The 19,331-nt window shown below is 35.4% G+C and overlaps 1 protein-coding gene and 1 long non-coding RNA gene across 8 annotated transcripts; one reads left to right on the top strand and one right to left on the bottom strand.

The window, feature by feature from the left end:
* Window positions 1-1,975: 1,975 nt before the first annotated feature.
* LOC113700607 (putative late blight resistance protein homolog R1A-3) lies at window positions 1,976-5,767 on the bottom strand. The gene has a single exon (XM_027221075.2). The coding sequence runs from the start codon at window positions 5,765-5,767 to the stop codon at window positions 1,976-1,978; it is 3,792 nt and encodes a 1,263-aa protein (XP_027076876.2).
* Window positions 5,768-6,097: 330 nt separating this feature from the next.
* On the top strand, window positions 6,098-11,918 carry LOC113701101 (uncharacterized). 7 transcript variants are annotated; one of them, XR_011818036.1, is made up of 10 exons: window positions 6,098-6,753; window positions 7,835-7,893; window positions 8,559-8,638; window positions 9,151-9,490; window positions 10,018-10,054; window positions 10,155-10,370; window positions 10,471-10,579; window positions 10,715-11,115; window positions 11,271-11,308; window positions 11,690-11,918. It is a non-coding gene; the product is annotated as an uncharacterized lncRNA (long non-coding RNA). The 7 variants fall into 7 exon arrangements; XR_011818035.1 differs by having other exon boundaries at window positions 8,348-8,638; window positions 9,369-9,490; XR_011818033.1 differs by having other exon boundaries at window positions 8,348-8,638; window positions 10,715-11,103.
* The last annotated feature ends 7,413 nt before the right edge of the window (window positions 11,919-19,331 follow it).

Genomic DNA, 19,331 nt, shown 5'->3' with positions numbered 1-19,331 from the left:
GTCAAATATCAATCACATGCAATGCTTATTGTGACATATATCTTGCACTCTAACTGTTGAAAGTTTCTCTAAAAAAGAATGTTCCTATTATACATAATTAATTACTAGCATAGGATGAGCAGGATGAGGTTTTTTTTTTATTTTGAATATACTAGGGGGAGGGTTGGGTTGGGTTGGGTGGTACGGGGGAAGGAGTGTAAGGAAGAGGTCTTGGGTTCGAATCCTCCTATTTACACTAAAAAAAAAAAAGAACATACCACAAGATGTTTTCAGTAAGTTTGGAACATACTACAGGCGGGATGCATGCATTTCGGAAAACAACTTCAGTAAGTTTGGAAGGGAAGTTGTTTTCCATAAGATGAGTGAAAATATTTTACATAGGAAAATGTTTTCAGTAACTTTTGTGTAACCAAACATGGGAAATTAGGAAAATATTTTCCTGGAAAACATTTTCACCCGAAACAAACGGACCCGAAAAGTTTTCTAAACATCTGGTGGAAGTCTTAAGGTACAAAGTTCGAGAATCCCAGCGTTGTCTTTTTACTTTGTTGCTGGAGTAGCTGTTAGAAGCTGGGATGATGGAGTTCTACTACAAAACTTGAACGAGAAAAGTACATAAAAAGCATTTTAGATTCTGATTATGTCAATTGCTGTTCAAACCAAAGAATTGGGAACCTCAAATATCAATATTTAAGCAAAAACATAAGCAATTTAGTGTACGGTTCATTATTTAAGGAAAAATATAAGCAATTTAGCGTGCAGTTCTTTATTTAAGGAAAAATATACGTAATTTAGTGTGTTAATATAGTAACGAGTTGGCATGAACTATTTATTTTGTTGAGATATTATCGTACTGTTTTATGGTAATTAATCTTCTAAATATAAAAAATAATTTTGAGTATGTGACAGGGAAATATGTTAAATCATAAGTACAACAAAGACAGTTTTCTATCATGCTTTAAATTATTCAATAATACATATATCTATATCTTTTAACATAAAAAATAGAGTAAATCTTATATACACTGAAAATATACATACTATCATCGTTAGATTTATGATTTTTGCGTAAAAGTTGAATTTTAAATTTAAATTTTATATAATTGCCATTTATTCAATATTGATAATGTATACATTATCAGTGTCAAAAAGATTAATCCTAAAAGAAGAATTAATAATGTAATATAGATTCTACAGTCGAACTTCCATTTCTTATTGAGACATGAGAAAGCCTTTACGGAGTATCATAAGATCTCTTGAATTAGTTGTCCTATTGGCAGAGTAGAAATGAAAAGGAAAAGTTAGTGGACCATAAAATAAATTTCAATGTTTTTCCTTTGATAAACAATCCCATGTCTAGAGAGAGAGAGGAGGGGGGGGAATTGCTCATGAATGTGCAGGAAACACAACATTATTACAATAAGTTCCATTGCCCAAAAAAGTTAATATTATGAAACAGAAATTCAAGATACAACTAATTTTAAATGAGCCTAACACGCATCAGTCCTAACATGCAACTAATTTTGTAGTGAATAAAGTGTCAAAGGAAATGTAGGCCTTAGGATTTTTTTTTTTTTTTTTTTTGGGGGTCTATGCTTAATATATGTTGCAAAACAATTATCACAAAGTTTACATATTAATAATTTTAGTGCACGGTTCTTTATTTTGGAGAAACGCTTGTGTAACTCTGCATGGAAGAAGATAATGTTGACCTCGTAAATGCACCAAAAAACAAAAGAGTCACAGCTGGTGCAACTTCAGAAATTGCTTCCACAAACATGAATACAAATTTACATCATTGGAGTGCAGTCCGAATCTGAAGAAGAGCATGAACGGTTCTCCGTTGCCAAAAGTGATGAGAAGAGTTAATTCTACTCTGTTTCTGAAGAATCGGATAGATCAGCAGAATCCCATGACTCTGCTTCTGAAGAATCGGATGGATCAACAGAGTCCCAATTATTTTCAAGAACGACCCTTAGAACCTATTATTTTCAAGAATGACCCTAAGACCCTCATTTCCTACATCCATCTGTTCTTGTTGAATTTGCTTTACGGAAGTCACAGCAGACTCACGGCACCATTTGAGCTCTATCATTTCGAGGGTTGAACATTCCCCTAAACAAGAAGGGACCTCTTCCAGCTTCCAACAGCTTTGCACAACTAACTTCTCAAGACGGGAAAAACTATCAGAAGTGGCGGTCCAACTTCGAAGGTCCAATTCTGACAATTCCAAGAATCGGAGGTTAAGGAACTCCCCTGCTTTCATTTCCCATTTTTCCCCATCAAAGGCATTATAGCGTAATTTAAGCACTTCAAGACTCGGCAGCTGTCCGATTGTTGAAATTTCACTCCACAGCATATCAGTATGTGAGAGAGTCAACTTTTTCAAATAAGGTGGGAATTTAATTTCCAACGGAGCAAGACTTATCACTTTAAGTGACTCTAGTCGACTCAAACCATCCAGCACGAGAATCCAATTTCTGGAAGAACTATAATCCTTTAATGGCGCACATTTTAGCCTGCGGATGCTTGGTAACTTTATCAATATCGTCTGCAAGCTTTGAGAAGAGGAATCAATTGCAAGGCTTAAAGTCTCTAAATGTTTTAAATCCGGGGAGCCCGCAAGATTGTCAGCAGGAAAATGAAAACCACACGGGCCACTTGTAATGTATAGATGCCTCAATGTCTGAATGTTCCAGATAGTAGTCGGCAGCCCAACATTACGACCGGTTGCTGTCACCAAAAAAGTTTCTAATCTTGAGAGGTTAGCTATTTCAGATGGCACGGACCTAATGCTCGAAATCGCCAAGTATCTCAAGTGAACAAGCAATACCACTTCCATCGGAAATTCATAGTTAAAAATAAACCCTCCCAAATCCAACACTCCAAGAAGTTTGAACAACAGAACCCCGGTTGGTAAATAATACACCGCTTTCAACTTAGCAAAGAAGAGCAAAGAACGTAAATTGGGAAAAAATACCTTTGACTTTTTAAGCTTCCTGGGCTCGGTATTGTAAATACGTAGTCGATGAAGGTTATGCGGTCCAGTCAGGGTAATAAGATCAATTTCCCGATGAGAAATCTGTAGAAAACTTTCTTCTTTGGCTTTTTCCACACAAAACTCATGTATCAAATCATGAATTCGGCAAGCTTTGGCACCACCAATAGATCTTTGTCGGATGACCATAACTAAACTTCTTTGGACCAGATCGGTCAAGTACTCATCCACCACATCCTCTAAGCTCTTTCCTTCAGTCTTTTGTAGAAATCCTTCAGAGGTCCAAAGCCAGATCAATGTTCGGACAGGGACGTCTTCATCTTCCGGGAATGCACCGAAGTAAAGAAGGCACGGCTTCAGATGACCAGGCAAATTCCCGTAACTCAACTCCAATGTCCTCTTGCATTGTTCAGTCTCAACAATGGTGCTAGAACTTAGAGTTTCTGCAACTTCTTTCCAGCAATCTTGCTCAGTAGTTGCAAGAATTCCAGCAACAAGGACAATTGTGAGAGGTAGTCCCTTACAGTTTTTTGCAATTTGGAATCCAACTTCATTCAGTGTTGGAGGACAACCTTTTTTGCCAAATAGCTTATTTTGCAACAATGCCCAACTCTCTTTGTCAGTAAGTTGGCGAAGATGGTAAGGTTCGCTAGCATGCTTTAATTGCAATGGCAAACTGTGAATTCTACTAGTCAAGAGAATCCTGCTTCCGTTTGCATCATTTGGAAATGATTTTTCCAACAAATTCCATGCCTCAATGTCCCATAAGTCATCCAAAATTATGAGATACCTATTTCTCAACAAAACCCTCCTTAGCTCTTCAGCCAAATCATCTTCATCTTTGTTAAGATATTTATCAGGACTACTACGATGAATACTGCACAAAATCTGAGATAACAAATTGTGCTTGCTATATGTTTGAGAAACAGTACACCAAGCATGAATATGAAAGTGGGGACAAACTGAAAGATGCATATGGTGGTAAACTGTGTTTGCTAATGTTGTCTTACCAAGTCCAGCCATCCCAACAATTGAAACAATATCCAGCTGCTTTGAACCCTTGGTAAGTCTATTGATGATTGTCTTTACCGCTTCATCAAGGCCCACCGGAGCTTCATTCAGTGCTGGGGTCCTGAGTTTTGATGACGTATGAGGTGAATTGTTGGTTCCTCTCTGAGCGTCAGTGCCATGGCTGAGGCAGTCACAGATTCCAAGGGCCTCAGTCCTCATCAGCTCAATATCTCCAGCAAGTGTATCCAAACATTCAGGTTTATCCCCAGATACAATAGAGTTGATGAGTAACTTTGCCTTATAGGCCACCTCCATACCACGATTCCAAAGAGCTTGGAGTTTTACGTTCTGGTTGCGTTGCCCGACGATATTCTCGAGCAAAGATCTTAAGAATATAAGATCCTCTTGCACTCTGTGGATATGATCCTTTGGGAAATCAATTGAATCAGCTTCAGAATTCGATTGTTCCTGGAGACTTTCTAGGAGGAAATCAAAGCAGCCCAACTCATTGGTCCAAGGAAAGCAGAATGACGGTGGTGGATAAATTTGTGCAAATTCTGCCATAATAAACTTGAGCACTTTGACCAGATGAAAAAGCGCGAGATCTGTTTCCTTGGCCAAACCTTCTATCATTTCAGTTGGTGAAAGGGATAAAATCACAATTCCTGCATCACAGGCCACAAATCCAATAAGATCCTTCATTTGATCGTGTAGCCCGTCGAATTCCTCTTGCTGCTGCCCGAAGAGGTTTCTCAGGAACCTTACTCCCTCGTGGAGTATTAGCATTTGATCCTTCACCAGAACCGAGAAACTGGGAAAATGTTCTAGTAGCTCCATAACATTATACAGGAGACGATCAATAAAGTTGGCCAATAGATGCTTATTCTTCTCCAGCACTGAAGTGTGCGACGATCTTGACAACTTTGAAGCTGTTAGGACATGGATATAAGTTTCTCGCACTTGGGGATGAACGGGATCAATCTCCTTGCGTATCAGTCCAGAAATTTGAGATTCCATTTCATTGCACACTCGTTTACTGTTTCTCTTAAACCAACATATAGAAACCAGGCGTGCAGCTTTGACAGCCACAACTTCAGCGTGGATCAACAGATCGATCAATTGGTTACCCACAACGCCTTGCGCTGTGGCAAAGCAAATGAAACTCTTCAAGAACGATAGCTTCGCTTCAAGGGTCATCATTACAAAACGCAGAGCATTGTCATATGTGTGAATCCGGAGGGTAAGCCAGTCCAGATTCTCTAAAACAGAGTCAATCAAATTTGTAACTAGTCGTGGATCTCCCAGTGAGCAGTGGTGCAACAAACTGATTATGCACGATGGTCGGATTTCTGTCTCAAAAAATAACCTGATATTTTCCTCAAATCTGGTGAGCTTAGTTTTGATGTCACTAAGATTTGATGCACCAGATTGAATATATGCAAGATCAGCAGACTCAGCAGGCAGACCTTGAATCTTCGACAAAATAATACTAAGTCTCAAACTGTCGGACTTAGTATTACCCTTCTCCTCCAGATCATGTTCCCAACACATTTTCTGCTTCCTCCTGCAGTTTGTAACATACAGAACAAAGGGTGTCAATACGCGTACGTTGTCCGTCAGATCATCGAGTTGACCATACCAAGCCCAAGGAGCATCGAACTTGCCCGCGTACTCCAAAAGCTCAAACGTCGTCATAAGCCAGTCCAAATGCTCTAAAACAGAATCAAAGACACTAGTGCGGCTACTACTGGAGGCCATCTTCATTATGGTGTCTTCTTTTTCACTCTGATATCAGATCTCTGTCTAGTGTAGCAAATGATCTTGAATGAACTTAGTTCAAGATCTACTTTTTTGATGCTGTATTTTTACGGGGGCTGCTGCTCGGCGGTGTTAAATATTCCGTCGAGTATATTCTTTAAGGACAAGGGACGATTTTGATCATTATTAACCATATAGACTAAGGGCGGAAGCCCGGTGTCCACGTGGACGTGGTCGTCCTCCGCGTGGCAGCTGGGAATTCGTTTGTTTGGTGTCCTTTTTTTTTCCCGCACTGTTTTCTTCTTTTCTTTCTTTCTTCTTGCTCGGTGGGAGGCTGGCTGAGGTCGTGGGTCACTTCTCTGCCACTTCCTCAGTCTCCTGTGTACCAACTCCACCAAGCCGAAGCTTTTCCTCCTTGTGCGGTCTTCTTTGCAGCTCAAGTTTTACCCTCAAGTTTTACCCTCAACTCAAGTTTCACCTTGTAAGACCCGTCTTTCGTTGGCCCTGTTTGCCTGCATCCGTTAGGTTGGCTCCGTCAGGTGCCTCTCTGCTCGCTGAGCCAGCTCGTCTCTAGCGGCTCCATCTTCCTTCTGTCCTTCTTTTTCTTTCTTCGTCGACCACAGATTCTGTTTTGTTTCGTTCAGCTGCAAAATTTAGCCCCCCGTAAAGGTCGAAAATTTATCTTCCCTGCCCCATATGTTAAAAAATCCCCTTTTTCCCCCCGTCTTGGCTTCTCCTCTTTTTTATTTTTTCCCCGCTCCATCGCTCTGTCCGGCTGCGTCCCCCCAGCCTTTACTGTTCCGCTTTGCCCCCTTACACGCCTTCTCCTTCTGCTGTCTCCCCCTGGCTGCTGACGGATTAGGTTGCTGCAATGATGGCCGATGTAGCTGCTTCTCCTCACCTCTCCCCGCGACTGGTCAATTGTTCTTCCGTTGGTGTTTCCCTACTGCTGCTCCTTCTCCCTGCTTCCCATTTCGCTCCGCCAGGTAACCTCTGCTCCTCTTTTTTCCACCTGCTTTTATCGCCTTCTCCGTTTCCCTTTCCTTTTCTTTTCCCCTCCATGTTTGCTGATTGCACATCCCACCAATTATAGCATCTATTTTGGACGAATCCCTCCCCCCGCTCTTCCCACCCTCGCTTTCTGGTTCTTAATTTTACTGGATCAGTGTGCTTCCGTCTCCCCCCCTGCCCCCAAATTAGCGCTGCCCCCTCCAAATTCTCCCTCAAATTACTGCCTGCGCCTGATCGTCAGCCTTCCGTACGCTGTATTTTCCCCGCTTTACATTGTTGTTGCTGTACAGTCTGCTTAACCCAATCAAGATACCGAATAACAAACCGCCCAATTGCCCTTCCATGAGGCAGATTGTTCTCCCAAAATTTTTTTAAAATACAGCTTTGAAAACTATTTTAAATTATGTATACTTGTATACCGCTGTTTTGCCACTATAGTAGCTGTCTATTATTGCGCTTATTAAAATAAAGTCATGCTTCGAATTTAGGATTAAGGCGTTGGAATTGAGGCCTTTTAGTAGTGGATTTTTAAATTAATGGATCCTTTCACCAGGTTACTATAATTCCCTATTGAATGATGATAGTCTTGTAGAAAATCTAAGAACAAAAAAAACGCTCAATTAATCACCCTATTTGCAGCTCAAAAACTGCATTGAAAGATGGAAGCAAGGAGAGAGCTCTTGTCCAACTTATTTTTTTTTTTTTTGTGGCAAAAAATTGGATGTTGTTGTACATGCTTCTGTAATTTTTAATTATTTGGTTGACCAACAATTCATGTTAGTTTTGATATAAAACATGTTCCCAGGAAAACAAATTTTACTTGGGACAACCAGATAATTAGCAATAGCTCTTTTCACTGTTATAAACCAGTAACGAAAAGACATTATGTTGATCTCAGCATTCCTCATTCTAATCGTTTTTTGCCAATTGTTTGGTGTATCATATGTTTGTTTTCTTCCTTTTGGATTACTTTGTTTTTCTTTGGTGGTTTTTCAGGGTTTCAGTTTCGCATCAAAGAAAAAAAAAATTTGACAGTCTTCCTTTTGGTTTCTGCAGGCCCATTTCAACTGCTTCATCTAGCTTGTTCTTCTGCTTACGCCTGCCTGTTGCTCCAGGTAATTTCCTTTCTACTTGGTTTCGCATCACCCTGTTCTGGTTTTTTTATATATTCTTATTCTTGTTGTTATGGCTTGCTTCTCTGTTCGCTCCAACCTCTCCCCCCCTCTATCTCTCTTACTGCTATGCTTGCTCCGTTCCATTACATGCTATGTTTGCTTTCTTTTTACATGCTTAACTTGCAATGTGTCTTCTTTTGCTTCATTGTGTGCAACTTTATATTGCATTTTGTGTCTTTCGATTCAAAGAAATACATTGGCCGTTATGTATTTGTATACTTTTCAAGCTCGTATTCTCCCTAATTTTTTTCCCTCATGTGTTGGAAGGTGAGAATCATGTACTCACGAGGTTTGTTTTCCCCATCGGTTTTATTATCCTTTTTTTCCCTTGTCCATATTTCTTCCTTATTTTAACCCTTCTTGTCATAACCGTTTTGTTCCTTTTTTTTCCCAGGAAATCTTTGTCGCCCTTTAAGGAGAGGAATGGGTTTTATTTTTTCTCTCAGTTTTAGTTCCTCTTTTTTTCCTCTTATGCATAATTTTTTCCTTACTTTCTTGCCATAACTGTTCTGGTTTTTTCTTTTTTCCACAATAAAACTTCGTTGCACTTTAAGAAGGGAAATAAAAAATTTATTAATGTTTTGTCTCCTTGTCTTATTGCCTAGCTTGATCTGATTCATGCATCTTGAAGAGCAATCGTCCAGGAGGAGAAAAGGAAATAATAGTTTGATGTTGTTGGCTTCAGGTTTTTCTTCATTTTTTTCTGGTATTTTTGGTATTTTTCTTCGGCCGAGATTGCTACAAGAAGGATAAGAAGTGTTGCTTGAGTGCTCAAAATAAATACATACTATAAGGAAAGCAAGAGAGGCAGAAAGAGGAGAGAAAATAGAACACCCGAGCACGAGCGAAAATGAAAGCGAAGTAATTATTGAAATCAGGAAACTGAGAATAGTGCTGGAGTTGCAGCCAAATCTTAGACTTATCGGAAGTCAGAGAAATTTGCTGCTCCAGCCCAACTGATTTGTCCAATTAGAAATGCCTCAAATTTCTTACTCAGAGCCCAAGCTTTAAATCTTGAATTTTTCTTGTACCTTCGATTTAAATAGCCTCAGTCCCAAAAAAAATTGGGGCCTTTAGTCTAAATTACCTGTAAATTTGCTATCTTAGGCATTTATGACTCATCTAATGTCACCTCAGCTTAATACCATCTATCTTTGCTAATTGGTATCCTCTCTTTTGCTATCATAAACTTCCCAGCGAGCCCTGCAATGGAGTAAAAATTGTAGCATTCCAGCTAAGCATTTTCTTCTGGGGGATAGATCTTGAAGATTAGCTTCAAGATATAAAGATGGGTTATTTAGTTGTGTACTACGTGGGATTGTGGATATGGTTGTCTTTGTTTAGTTATAGCTCCATTTTCGTGTACTCTGAGATTGTAAAAGACACTGGAACATCCCAAGGCTTTGTATTTGTAGATGGGATTAGTGCCATTGGAGAAATAGATGACGATTTCATTTGTGCCACCTTGGATTGGTAGCCACCAGAGAAATGTGACTATGGAACCTGTAGCTGGGACCATGCTTCCCTTCTCATTCTGGTACTTTCCATTTTCCTGCATTTGCAGCTATTTTGTGTCTCATGTTTATGTCAATGCGTGTGTGTGTGCGCCTTTTTTAATGTTACCTGCAAGCTTACTACGTTGGTATGCTGAAGTTGTTGATGGATTTATCCACCTGAACCAATGCCGTCTTTTATAACAAGGGGATGATGGCTTGTTTGAGCTGTATATTTTAGCTTCAAATTCATTTCCGGTTAAAAAGATGTGATTTTTATGCTTTAGATGGTGTGTCAGAAAAGTTTTTTGATGGCTGCGAATTCCACTCTGATGCTTTCAGCAATGAAGTTGTAAAAGGGGAAGAAGACAATACTTGTCGCTTATCATTTATGCTCTGTTTTGTTTGCCTTTTGATTAAAGTCCAAAAGATCTTGATTGTGTTCTGAGAGAGATGTTATCGAATTTCAAATTGTCCAAAATGATTCTGGGCTATTATATGCGTGACCAATTTGAATTAAAAGATTAGTGTTTAATGGACTGGTTTGATCTGTTTCTTGTTTTATTTGCAGGATCTTAACAACATAATTTTATTAAATGCAGTAAAAGGTATTAACTTTTTCTAGCTTTCTTGATTACTAAAAATGGCATTCTAACGTTATAGTCCCGTTATGGGAGCTCAAGTTGCTATCTTCCCCTAATTTTGCAGCTTTTTCGCCATTAAAGATTAGACTTGGGGGCACCCTGCAAGATAATGTCATATATCAAATTCAGAGTAATCAATGCTGCCATTCATTTGTTAAGAATTCCCCAGAGTTGTTTGGCTTCACTCAAGGGTGCCTTCCTTCGTCTTGATGGGATGAATTAAACTCCTTTTTCAAGAAATCTGGGTACATAAGAAGCACCGCCTTGGTTAGTTAGACTGGTAATTATTTATCCTTATTCTCATCGATCTGAAATTAATGAATCATTGTCTTCATTCCTGGGCTGAAATTATATTTGGTTTGAATGCTCTGAATGGGAAGAGAATAAGGTCCGATGGTTCAATAGTTGGAGCTTGGGATTCCTCAAATGGTGAAGCTTTTATTCATTACATTGTTGAAAAGGGCTACAACATATATGGCTGGGAACTTGGTAATATCATTTACCTTTCTATGGTTAGCCTGCTGCAGAAATGCTTCTTCTCTATTTTTATATAGTTTTTTCAAATGATTTAGATAGCTTGAGATTAGTTTCGGATGGTAATTTTTCATCATCAATTTTGGCCAGGGAATGAACTTTCCGGCGGTAAAGTTGGGACAAGAGTTGCACCTGATCAGTATGCTTCTAATACAATCGTACTACACAACAAAGTACTAGAAATCTACAAGGATGTAGCAAACAAGCCAATTGTTTTAGCGCCAGGAAGAATCTTTGATGTCAACTGGTTTACAGATTTTTTGCACAGGACCAACAACGCTGTAGATTTGTATTGGAACAGATTGCCTTTCTTTTTTTATTTAAATCAGATGGTGAAAATGATTTGCCTCACCTACTTATGTGCCTATAATTTGCTGAAGAAAATGACCTTTTGTTTATTCAGCTTAACCTAAGCTTTCACCTTTCTTGGATTTCTTCTGGAGCTGGAAGCAAAAATGGCCACCCGTGAAAAACAACTGGTGAGGGAAAACGTAAGTTTTGTTATATCATTCTGATTTAATTTTTTCCTTTAAATTGCTCTCTTCAGACCTGGTATGCTTTCTCTTTGGTTATTTTCTTTGGCCTTTGCTCTTTTCAAACTCATTCAAATTTTCTTTTTAATCATTTTTTGGCGTCTTTCACGCAGGTATTTTGTTGATCTTCTCAAAAAAAGCAATGTATATGGTAACTAAAAAGATTTACTTGTTTAAAATATATTTCTTCATCTTCAAAATGTCTTTCTTTTTGCTTCAGTTCTTCCGTTTCTTTTTCCTTCATTGGGTTTCCAACACTTGAAGAACTAATGAATTTCTTCTCTAGGAATTCTGTGCCAAGTTGGTCATTGGCCAAAATTTTACGTTACAAAAGATCTTGGGATGCTACTCTTTTGAATGCTTTGTGTTGAATTTTATGTCTTTTAGCACAGAAAATTGTCTCTTGTTGAAACCTTTTGAATATTTGTTTTACGAGCCTTAAGTGGATATTAAATCAAGTATTTTCAGCAATCTTTTATTGATTAATTGTTTCTGATTCACTAGATCTTATAAATGGTTTTCCTGTTTATAGGTGATTAAAGGTTTGCCCAAGATAAGGATTCTCAAATATTAGATTCTAAGCACCTGCTTGAAATAGTTAGTAAGTTATTGTTTTAATTAAACACCTTAAATGTTCTATTCATTCACCGGAAAAAGAATTTTTTACATTTTTACAACGCCTGTATAATTACGACTTCTTTCCAGTGCAACTGCTTTTTCACTTTTATTCCTGTATAATATAGCTCCGTTTTTTACCCCTATTCTTCAGTCTCACAAATATTACTAGCTAACATTAACTGGGCATGTATACCACCGCGCAACGCGCGGTGTTACCACCTAGTTTTTAACTGCGTTGGCAAAGGTAACAACGGTAGTCAACACCACATTCGTCTCATTGGCAAATTCTTGGATGATCCCGGTCCATGGCCCCACCCATGGACCGTGTAGTTCTTGAAAAGGCACGTCATTTTTTGCCGTGTTAAATAGGCACAGATGCTTTTAGTTACTGTACTGCAGTCAGTTAACTAACCATGGTTTGAATTGCATTTTCTTGCTATTCTCTCAAACCAAAAGGCAGGCGAGGGCGGAAGTTTTCGTGGTTTGACTTCCACAATTTACGAAAGAGGCAAGCATTTTCATAAAATGCCCTTGTAAAGTTTAGTTTATTCTTCTAAATAATTGCAAAGTAATTTGACACAATTATAAAAAAAAAAATGAGTGTTCAATATTTATTATTTAATAATCAATGATGATAATAAATCTTTTTTTAATAGGCTATTTTTTCATAGTACTTTATTAGAGATATAGATTCTTTTTAAAATATAAAAGAAAGTGTTTTCTTTTTTTAAAAAAAAATTATGGACTATTTCTTTTATTTTTGAAGAAAAGTTTATGGACTAGTTCAGTGACGGAACTACCATAATTTGGTAGTAATTTTGAGCAATTTATTTTTAATTATTCTTGATTTTGATATAAAAAAAAGAGCTAAAAAAATTGGATAATATCAAAAGTCATCAAAAAATATTACTAGTTTAAAATTTGATCTTGAGAGAAGTTAAGGATAACATTAATAGTCCTTCTATATGTTTAATGAGATATAAGAAAAATGAATAAAAAGAAAAAAGAAAAAAATTATAAAATTCATCCTTTGTATGAATATGACAATAAAGGACTTTTATTAAAATATTAAGGTTAGTATTTTCATTTTAAATAGGGAAAGGAGGTTGATGTAATTTTTAAGACCTTAAAAGAGTTAAGTAAAATTGTCAAAAACCTCAGGAGAGATTTCTTAATTTAATTAAGGGCTGCAATTTCTTTTTTTTTTTTTTATCCAAAAGCAAAAGCACATGTAAAAAAAAAAAGGATAAAGCAAACATCAGATTTGGGTACCATTGCATCCGTTTTAGGGGATCTAGGAAGACTTTGTAAATGTCCGCATTAGATCGGAGTCTGGGATATGAAGATACAGCTTCCTTGAGAATTCTGGGATTTTTTTGTAGCTTTTTTTGTTTTTGAAAAAATTTTTGTAGCTTTCAATTTTTTCCTCTCATTCTTGTTCGTAATCTAAAATTACAAGAAGAGGAAACCCATTGACACCAGTTGGTAGAAGTTAGTAGGAGTGACATGGCTACTTAAAAACACAAGGTCCATTGGTGGAGATAAATCGGTTTCATCCAAGTTTTTGCCGACCTTAATTATTGAGCTTGAGGAATACATCCTCGGTATCTGAGTACAGGTTTGTGTTTGTATAGCTCAATATGTGCTTTGCTCAAGGTTGTGTGACTTGTTTTAATATCAATAATATTTCTTACATTTCTATAAAAAAAAATTATTGAACTTCGCCTAACACGTTTTTTCATTATTTGTTTGATTTCACCTACAAAAAATAATGACTCTAAATCACTATATTCTTAAGCAATAAATACAAACATGACTGTAAATCAAGGAGGTGAACATGGAATCTCTAAAATCAGGGGTGGATTATCCTTTAATTTGTTTCTCGATTAGGGTCCGTTTGGAGTTTCTATACCATATTAAAAAGTAGGGTAAAAAAACAAAACAACCCCCTGTGGTAAATCTAATACACAGAAAAACCCCTCATAATTTCAAAATATACAACACGACCTCTCATGCTTTGAACTAAATTGTAAAGGTGACAGAATCCGTTAAATTTAACGGAAATGAACGAAATGACCAAAATGCCCTGATATAATTAAGCAAAAGACAGCTCAAAAAAATCATTTGTTTTATTTTCTAAATAGAGATAATTGAGGGTTAAAGGGTAGAATAGGTATATTTGATAAAAATTAGGTATAAAAAATTTTTTTTTAGGTTCTAATAAGTCATTTCCGTTAAGTTTCTAATAAGTCATTTCCGTTAAGTTTGACGGATTTCGTCACCTTTACAATTTAGTTCAAAACATGAGTTGTCGTATTGTATATTTTTAAATCATAGGGGGTTTTTCTATGTATTAGACTTATCACAGAGGGCATTTTTGTTTTTTATCCTAAAAAGTAATTTCTCAATAGAACTTTTAATAAAACTACTTATTAAATGTTTAAGTGCTTTTAAATATATTATTTGGAGATATAGTTCAATAAGTACTTATTAGATTGGATGATGTATAGTTTGAAATTTTTTAAATGGATTTATCTCTTTATTTAGTTCATGATATAGGATAAAATGATTAAATTTAATGTTTTGTTTTGCTTTTTAAATTATAAAAACTACTCCAAAAACACCAAATTTGAGCTTTTGCTAAAGTATTTTTAATATCAAAATCTTCACCCCTAATTTTATGATATGATATTAACCAAATGCCTTAATATACTTGTTTTTATTAAAAGCACAACAACTCTAAACGGGCCTTAATCGTATGTTGTTTAGTATAGAATTTTCTTCCGTGTTTTGGCAAAGCAACTGTAAATTCCAAATATATTATATTGATATAGAGTTCTTGCTCCAACCCTCCTATGAATTTTTCTTTTATGTTCTTCTATGTTTCTCGTAATTAGAACGTTGGAACGTGCATTAATTGCACGTTGGTGGGCGTGTTTGGGAGGAAGTTTGTGAAAATAGTGAATCTAAAAGTGAGAAGCGGTGAACCTGGCATTGTAATGGTATAAATGTAATACAGCAATGGTTAATCACAACAAGTGACCCTAAAGATTTAAAAAGAGAAAAAAAAAAAAAAAAGACAAGATAAGCATATATTTTCGAGACTCACTAAACATCTAAAAGGGGGGTAGAGGGGCAAAATTTTCGTGTCTCTTTACTACAAAATCTTTGCTTTTAATATCCTCGTTGTTCCAACCAATCTCTTGAAGTTTTTGGCTTTTTATAATGTTGAAGTAGTTTTAGAAGTTACCCTAGCATACAACGGAATTCTCTAGTTATGAATCGAATAAATTTATTACTTATCGCATTTACACCTTCTCATATTCTAAATTTAATATTCCACATTATTTATCTTTGTTTCATATTTCAAAATTCATAAATCAAATTGTACAAGGGTAAAAGTGAAAAGATAATATAATCTCTCTCCTCTGATATATTTTTTAAATATTATTTTTCCATATAAGGGATGACAATTTTATATAAATTGTCATTCAAGGGGAGCTATGTGAGATTTTTGAAGCTTCAGGAGTGCTAGATGATATTAGAAAAAAAATCTCAGGGGAGGTTTCTGAAATTAACCCTTAAAAGTATTTCATTTCATTTCATAAAAATATGACCGTCCATTTCAGCAGTTTTCCCATGGTAATCTCGTGATGCATAGAATGAAACTGGCGATCTCTGGAATCCATCACCTGAACATGATAATTCTACTAATCATTTAGTGAGAGTTAACGTTAGTAATACAAGAAATTGATTTCCTAAGTATGAATCGGCTGGTTTACTACACATTAGATTTTTTTTTTGAGTGATAGATGGAAATAGGAATCAAATGTTGTTTAAGCATCTTGGGTTTGGTGGGTCGGTACTAAACTTAAAAACCGCCCAAAAATTATTTAGATTTCTTTCACCCAACTCGAAAGTCGAAACTAACGCAATGCCCAATTCGTCCAACTGATCTCTTAAATTAGGGAGCGGGTTAAGTGGGTTGTTGGGTTCTGGACATTTTGCCGGCCACAATTACCCGTTGGAAGTTTTGTGAGGCATGTCCGGGAGGAAGTTTTGTGAAAATAGTGAACCTAAAGTTGAGAAGCAATGAACACAGAAAGACAAAGATAAGCAGACTTTCGACTTTCGAGACTCACTAAAAATCTAAAAAGGGGGGATAGGGCCAAGTGCGGTTTGGATCTATTATGGTTCGATCCGATTATTATACATTTTGTATCATTAACCATATAATTACATTATAATATTGTATTTCAGATAAAAATATTATACTTGAACAAAATAGTTAATACATATTCAATATAATATTATAATGTTTTTGTATATTAAAAATTTAAATATATACAACGATTGAATCGCACCGCATAAAAATATAATTGCTAAAAGGAGAGAGTTCACCCTTCAAAGCAGCAAGCCTCCACTTTCTTGCCGACAAAACTGAAGGTATCGTGAAGGATATGCTTTTCTTTTGCTTTTTTTTTTTTTGAATTATTTTTTTACAAATAAACAAAGGATTTCACGATGAAGATGCTTTCCACCTCCAATCCAGAGTCCACACCGCTCAGTGGTGGCGCTTTTCAAGAAACCTTTTGATGCACCTTTCGGGCAGAAACACACGTCGTTTTGGTTTTTTTTTTTTTTTTTTTTTTGGGTTTTGGGTTTTTTTTGGGGTTTTTTTAAACTTAGGCTGGTTGCATGATTGCATCCTGGGTCTCAATGATTATTAGTAGTACTAATTGGCCGGGAACTATGACAATTTTAATTTTTTTTCATTTTTGTTTTAACTGTACAAATTTCAAATGAGAAGATCGTCACCTTGATTTTTATTTGAGTTTTTAATTTTAATAACCATTCTTTATTCCTAAAGCTCGTTAAAGATTAGAACAGGTTTTCTTTTACGTTTGTTTTTCCTTTTTGTAAGTGACAGAATTTGAAATCTGAACCTTTTACTTATAATTTCTCTCACTTTACAACCCATTCCAACCCTCCTCCAAATTAGATACAGTTAGCTCTTTGTTGCATTAAGCTATCAAGTAGCAATCTATTTTGGATCTTGCATACACTAGCTCCGTCGGATGCATGCCACGCAATTAAAAAAATAAAATTTTAAATTTAAATTGAGATTACGTGGCATGCAATACTACTATATATCAATATGTAAAAGACTAATCTTATTTTTTAAAATTAATTTTTTTAATATACTAATAGTATGTACTCTAATAGATTTAGATACTTGTCAGATTAGTAGAATTAAAAATTCAAGTTCAAATTGAAATTACTTATTATGCTTCTAGACTAAGCACATTTCCAAGTCCAATCTCCTGTCTTAGGAATAGTGTTCATAGGCCCAGCAGGCATCTCAATTTGGAATGGCTTCCTTCACACGGAACTTACCCTTTGGTTTACTTTTCTGCTAAAAGATTAATTCTAATTTTTTTTATTTCTGTCATGAAAATGAAAATTTTGGCTTTTCTCTTCTTTTTTTTTGTTATTAATCTGAACATAGAATTAACAGTGATGCTTTACATCAAAACTCAAGCAGCAACTTAGAATTTAATGATTCCAATGAAGTGCATGATGACAAAAATTTTATATACAGATTTTTGCGTTTCTTCTAATTTTTTAAAAAGAGATGTACGTATTTGTAAGGATGACAGTGAAGCCCTTTTAGTTTTTTCCCTAAAAACTTGATCTTAGTGCGCTCATTTATTCCAGATTCAATTTGCATTTGCCTTAAATTTATGTGAACTATAGAAATTTCTTTCCCAAGAGTAAAGATTATTTTATATGTGGAATTGAGGATATATAACATTGAAATATTTTATGATAGTATAACTATCAAAGTTAAATAAATTACATTAATTAAAACTGTAACATATAACATAAAACCTAAAATGTTAGCTATTATACATCTTTAAGAATTTTAATTTGTAAAATAATTTACTCAAGAGCAAAGCAATTAATCACTAGTAAAGTCACTGATTCTCAAGATTAGATTAGAATGGACTTAATATCAAGTTTTTAAGGGGAGGGTAAGGGAGGCAAAATCTTAATATGAAATAATTTACCAAGGTAATTTTTTTTTTTTTTTTGGTTAACTAAGGTAACTTAGGAGTGCAAAACAAGATTTTTCAAACTTAAGGAAGGGGAGGAGTGGTGTGCCACTTTCCACCCTGTAATGGTTCCGCTAGTGGTTAAGTGGATATTATAATTTTACAAAATGAATTTTTAGAGCACATTTGAATCAATCACTATAATCAGAGGTACTATATATTAATTTGCATTTCCTATTAGATGAATATTTTGATATGTTAAGAAGATTGTGAGGCAATATGTAAAATCACAGGAGGTTATTAGCAGTTTACCCAATATTTTTTCAAGTGGAGTGAACATTTTCCCTTTGTTGTGACTGGTGAGGCTAAGAAAATAAGTTTAAAAAGTGAGAAAAAAAAATCAACATCAATCCCCCTCCTCCGCTTTGATTGAGTATTCATAAATTGTAACAGGCATGCTCTATGATCAGCAGGCTTAGATTAACGCTTTTCATATATTTATTTGGGATAACCGTACAAAAGCGACTGAAAATTACTAAGTGCCTAAGCAGCAGACATAAATGTAAGAATTCCTAAAATAAAAAAAGCTGGCCATTTTCATTTTATTTCTATCCTGTAGAATCGTGTGTGTTATATAAAGTAGCATTTTTTATTTATTTGAGGAAATTTTGGCATTTTACATGAGGATTATCAACTGTTCTTAAAAATTAATCACAAAGTCTAGCTCCGTAAGGAAAGTAATTCCGTTCTGAATCGATATGTAGAAATATCAGGCAGGGTCATTTCAAATTCCTCACCAGATTAAGACGTGGTTGCGCCTTGCAGAATATAATCTTTTGTATATTTCTTATTTAATGCACTTTTTACTCTATTTTCACTATAAATTCCGAGAAACAACACCAAAAGTCATATATGAGTATAATCTAATAATTAATATCATGTTTTGGTAAAATAAAAGGCAAAATATTCACAAATTAAGCGCACAATTAATCATCTATCCAAGAAGTCAAAATCAACTTTGAAGTCATAATTTTCAAAATCAGCTTCAATGATCTCATTATTCTAACATAGAACGGCCTTGTTTAGACTGTGATTTTTTGTAGAAAAAATTTTAAGTTTTTTATAAATATATTTTTAATCACTTTTTTAACTCATTTGCATCAAATCATTATGGTATATTTTTTACAAAAATTCTAAAAATAGCAATCCAAAAGTTATTACCACACAACTTCACATGCAGTAATTTCACTATATTTCTTATGTCATTGCTCGGAAAAATGCTAACCTATAGATCCATCACAATCAATAATTGTACGACTACACTGCTAGGAAACTCACAGGCTCTTTCACAGGTCTACTTTCTTATCAGTAACAGTACTACAATTTTCTCCTTAATAATAGACAATCTCCATTGCCAAAAAGCCTTGCATACACAATGATCAATTCAAACTCTCCCCAAAAAAACAAATAAAAAAGAAAAAAGTCATTTTACTTTTGGGA

Source organism: Coffea arabica, chromosome 7e, assembly GCF_036785885.1.
Source record: "Coffea arabica cultivar ET-39 chromosome 7e, Coffea Arabica ET-39 HiFi, whole genome shotgun sequence".
In the NCBI taxonomy this organism is placed as follows: Eukaryota; Viridiplantae; Streptophyta; class Magnoliopsida; order Gentianales; family Rubiaceae; genus Coffea; species Coffea arabica.
The sequence above is the reverse complement of the archived record's forward strand: the minus strand, read 5'-3'. Positions and strand labels throughout refer to the sequence as shown.

Excerpts from the sequence above, each read along its gene's own strand:
- LOC113700607 (XM_027221075.2), bottom strand. The coding sequence starts at position 5,767 with ATGGCCTCCAGTAGTAGCCGCACTAGTGTCTTTGATTCTGTTTTAGAG.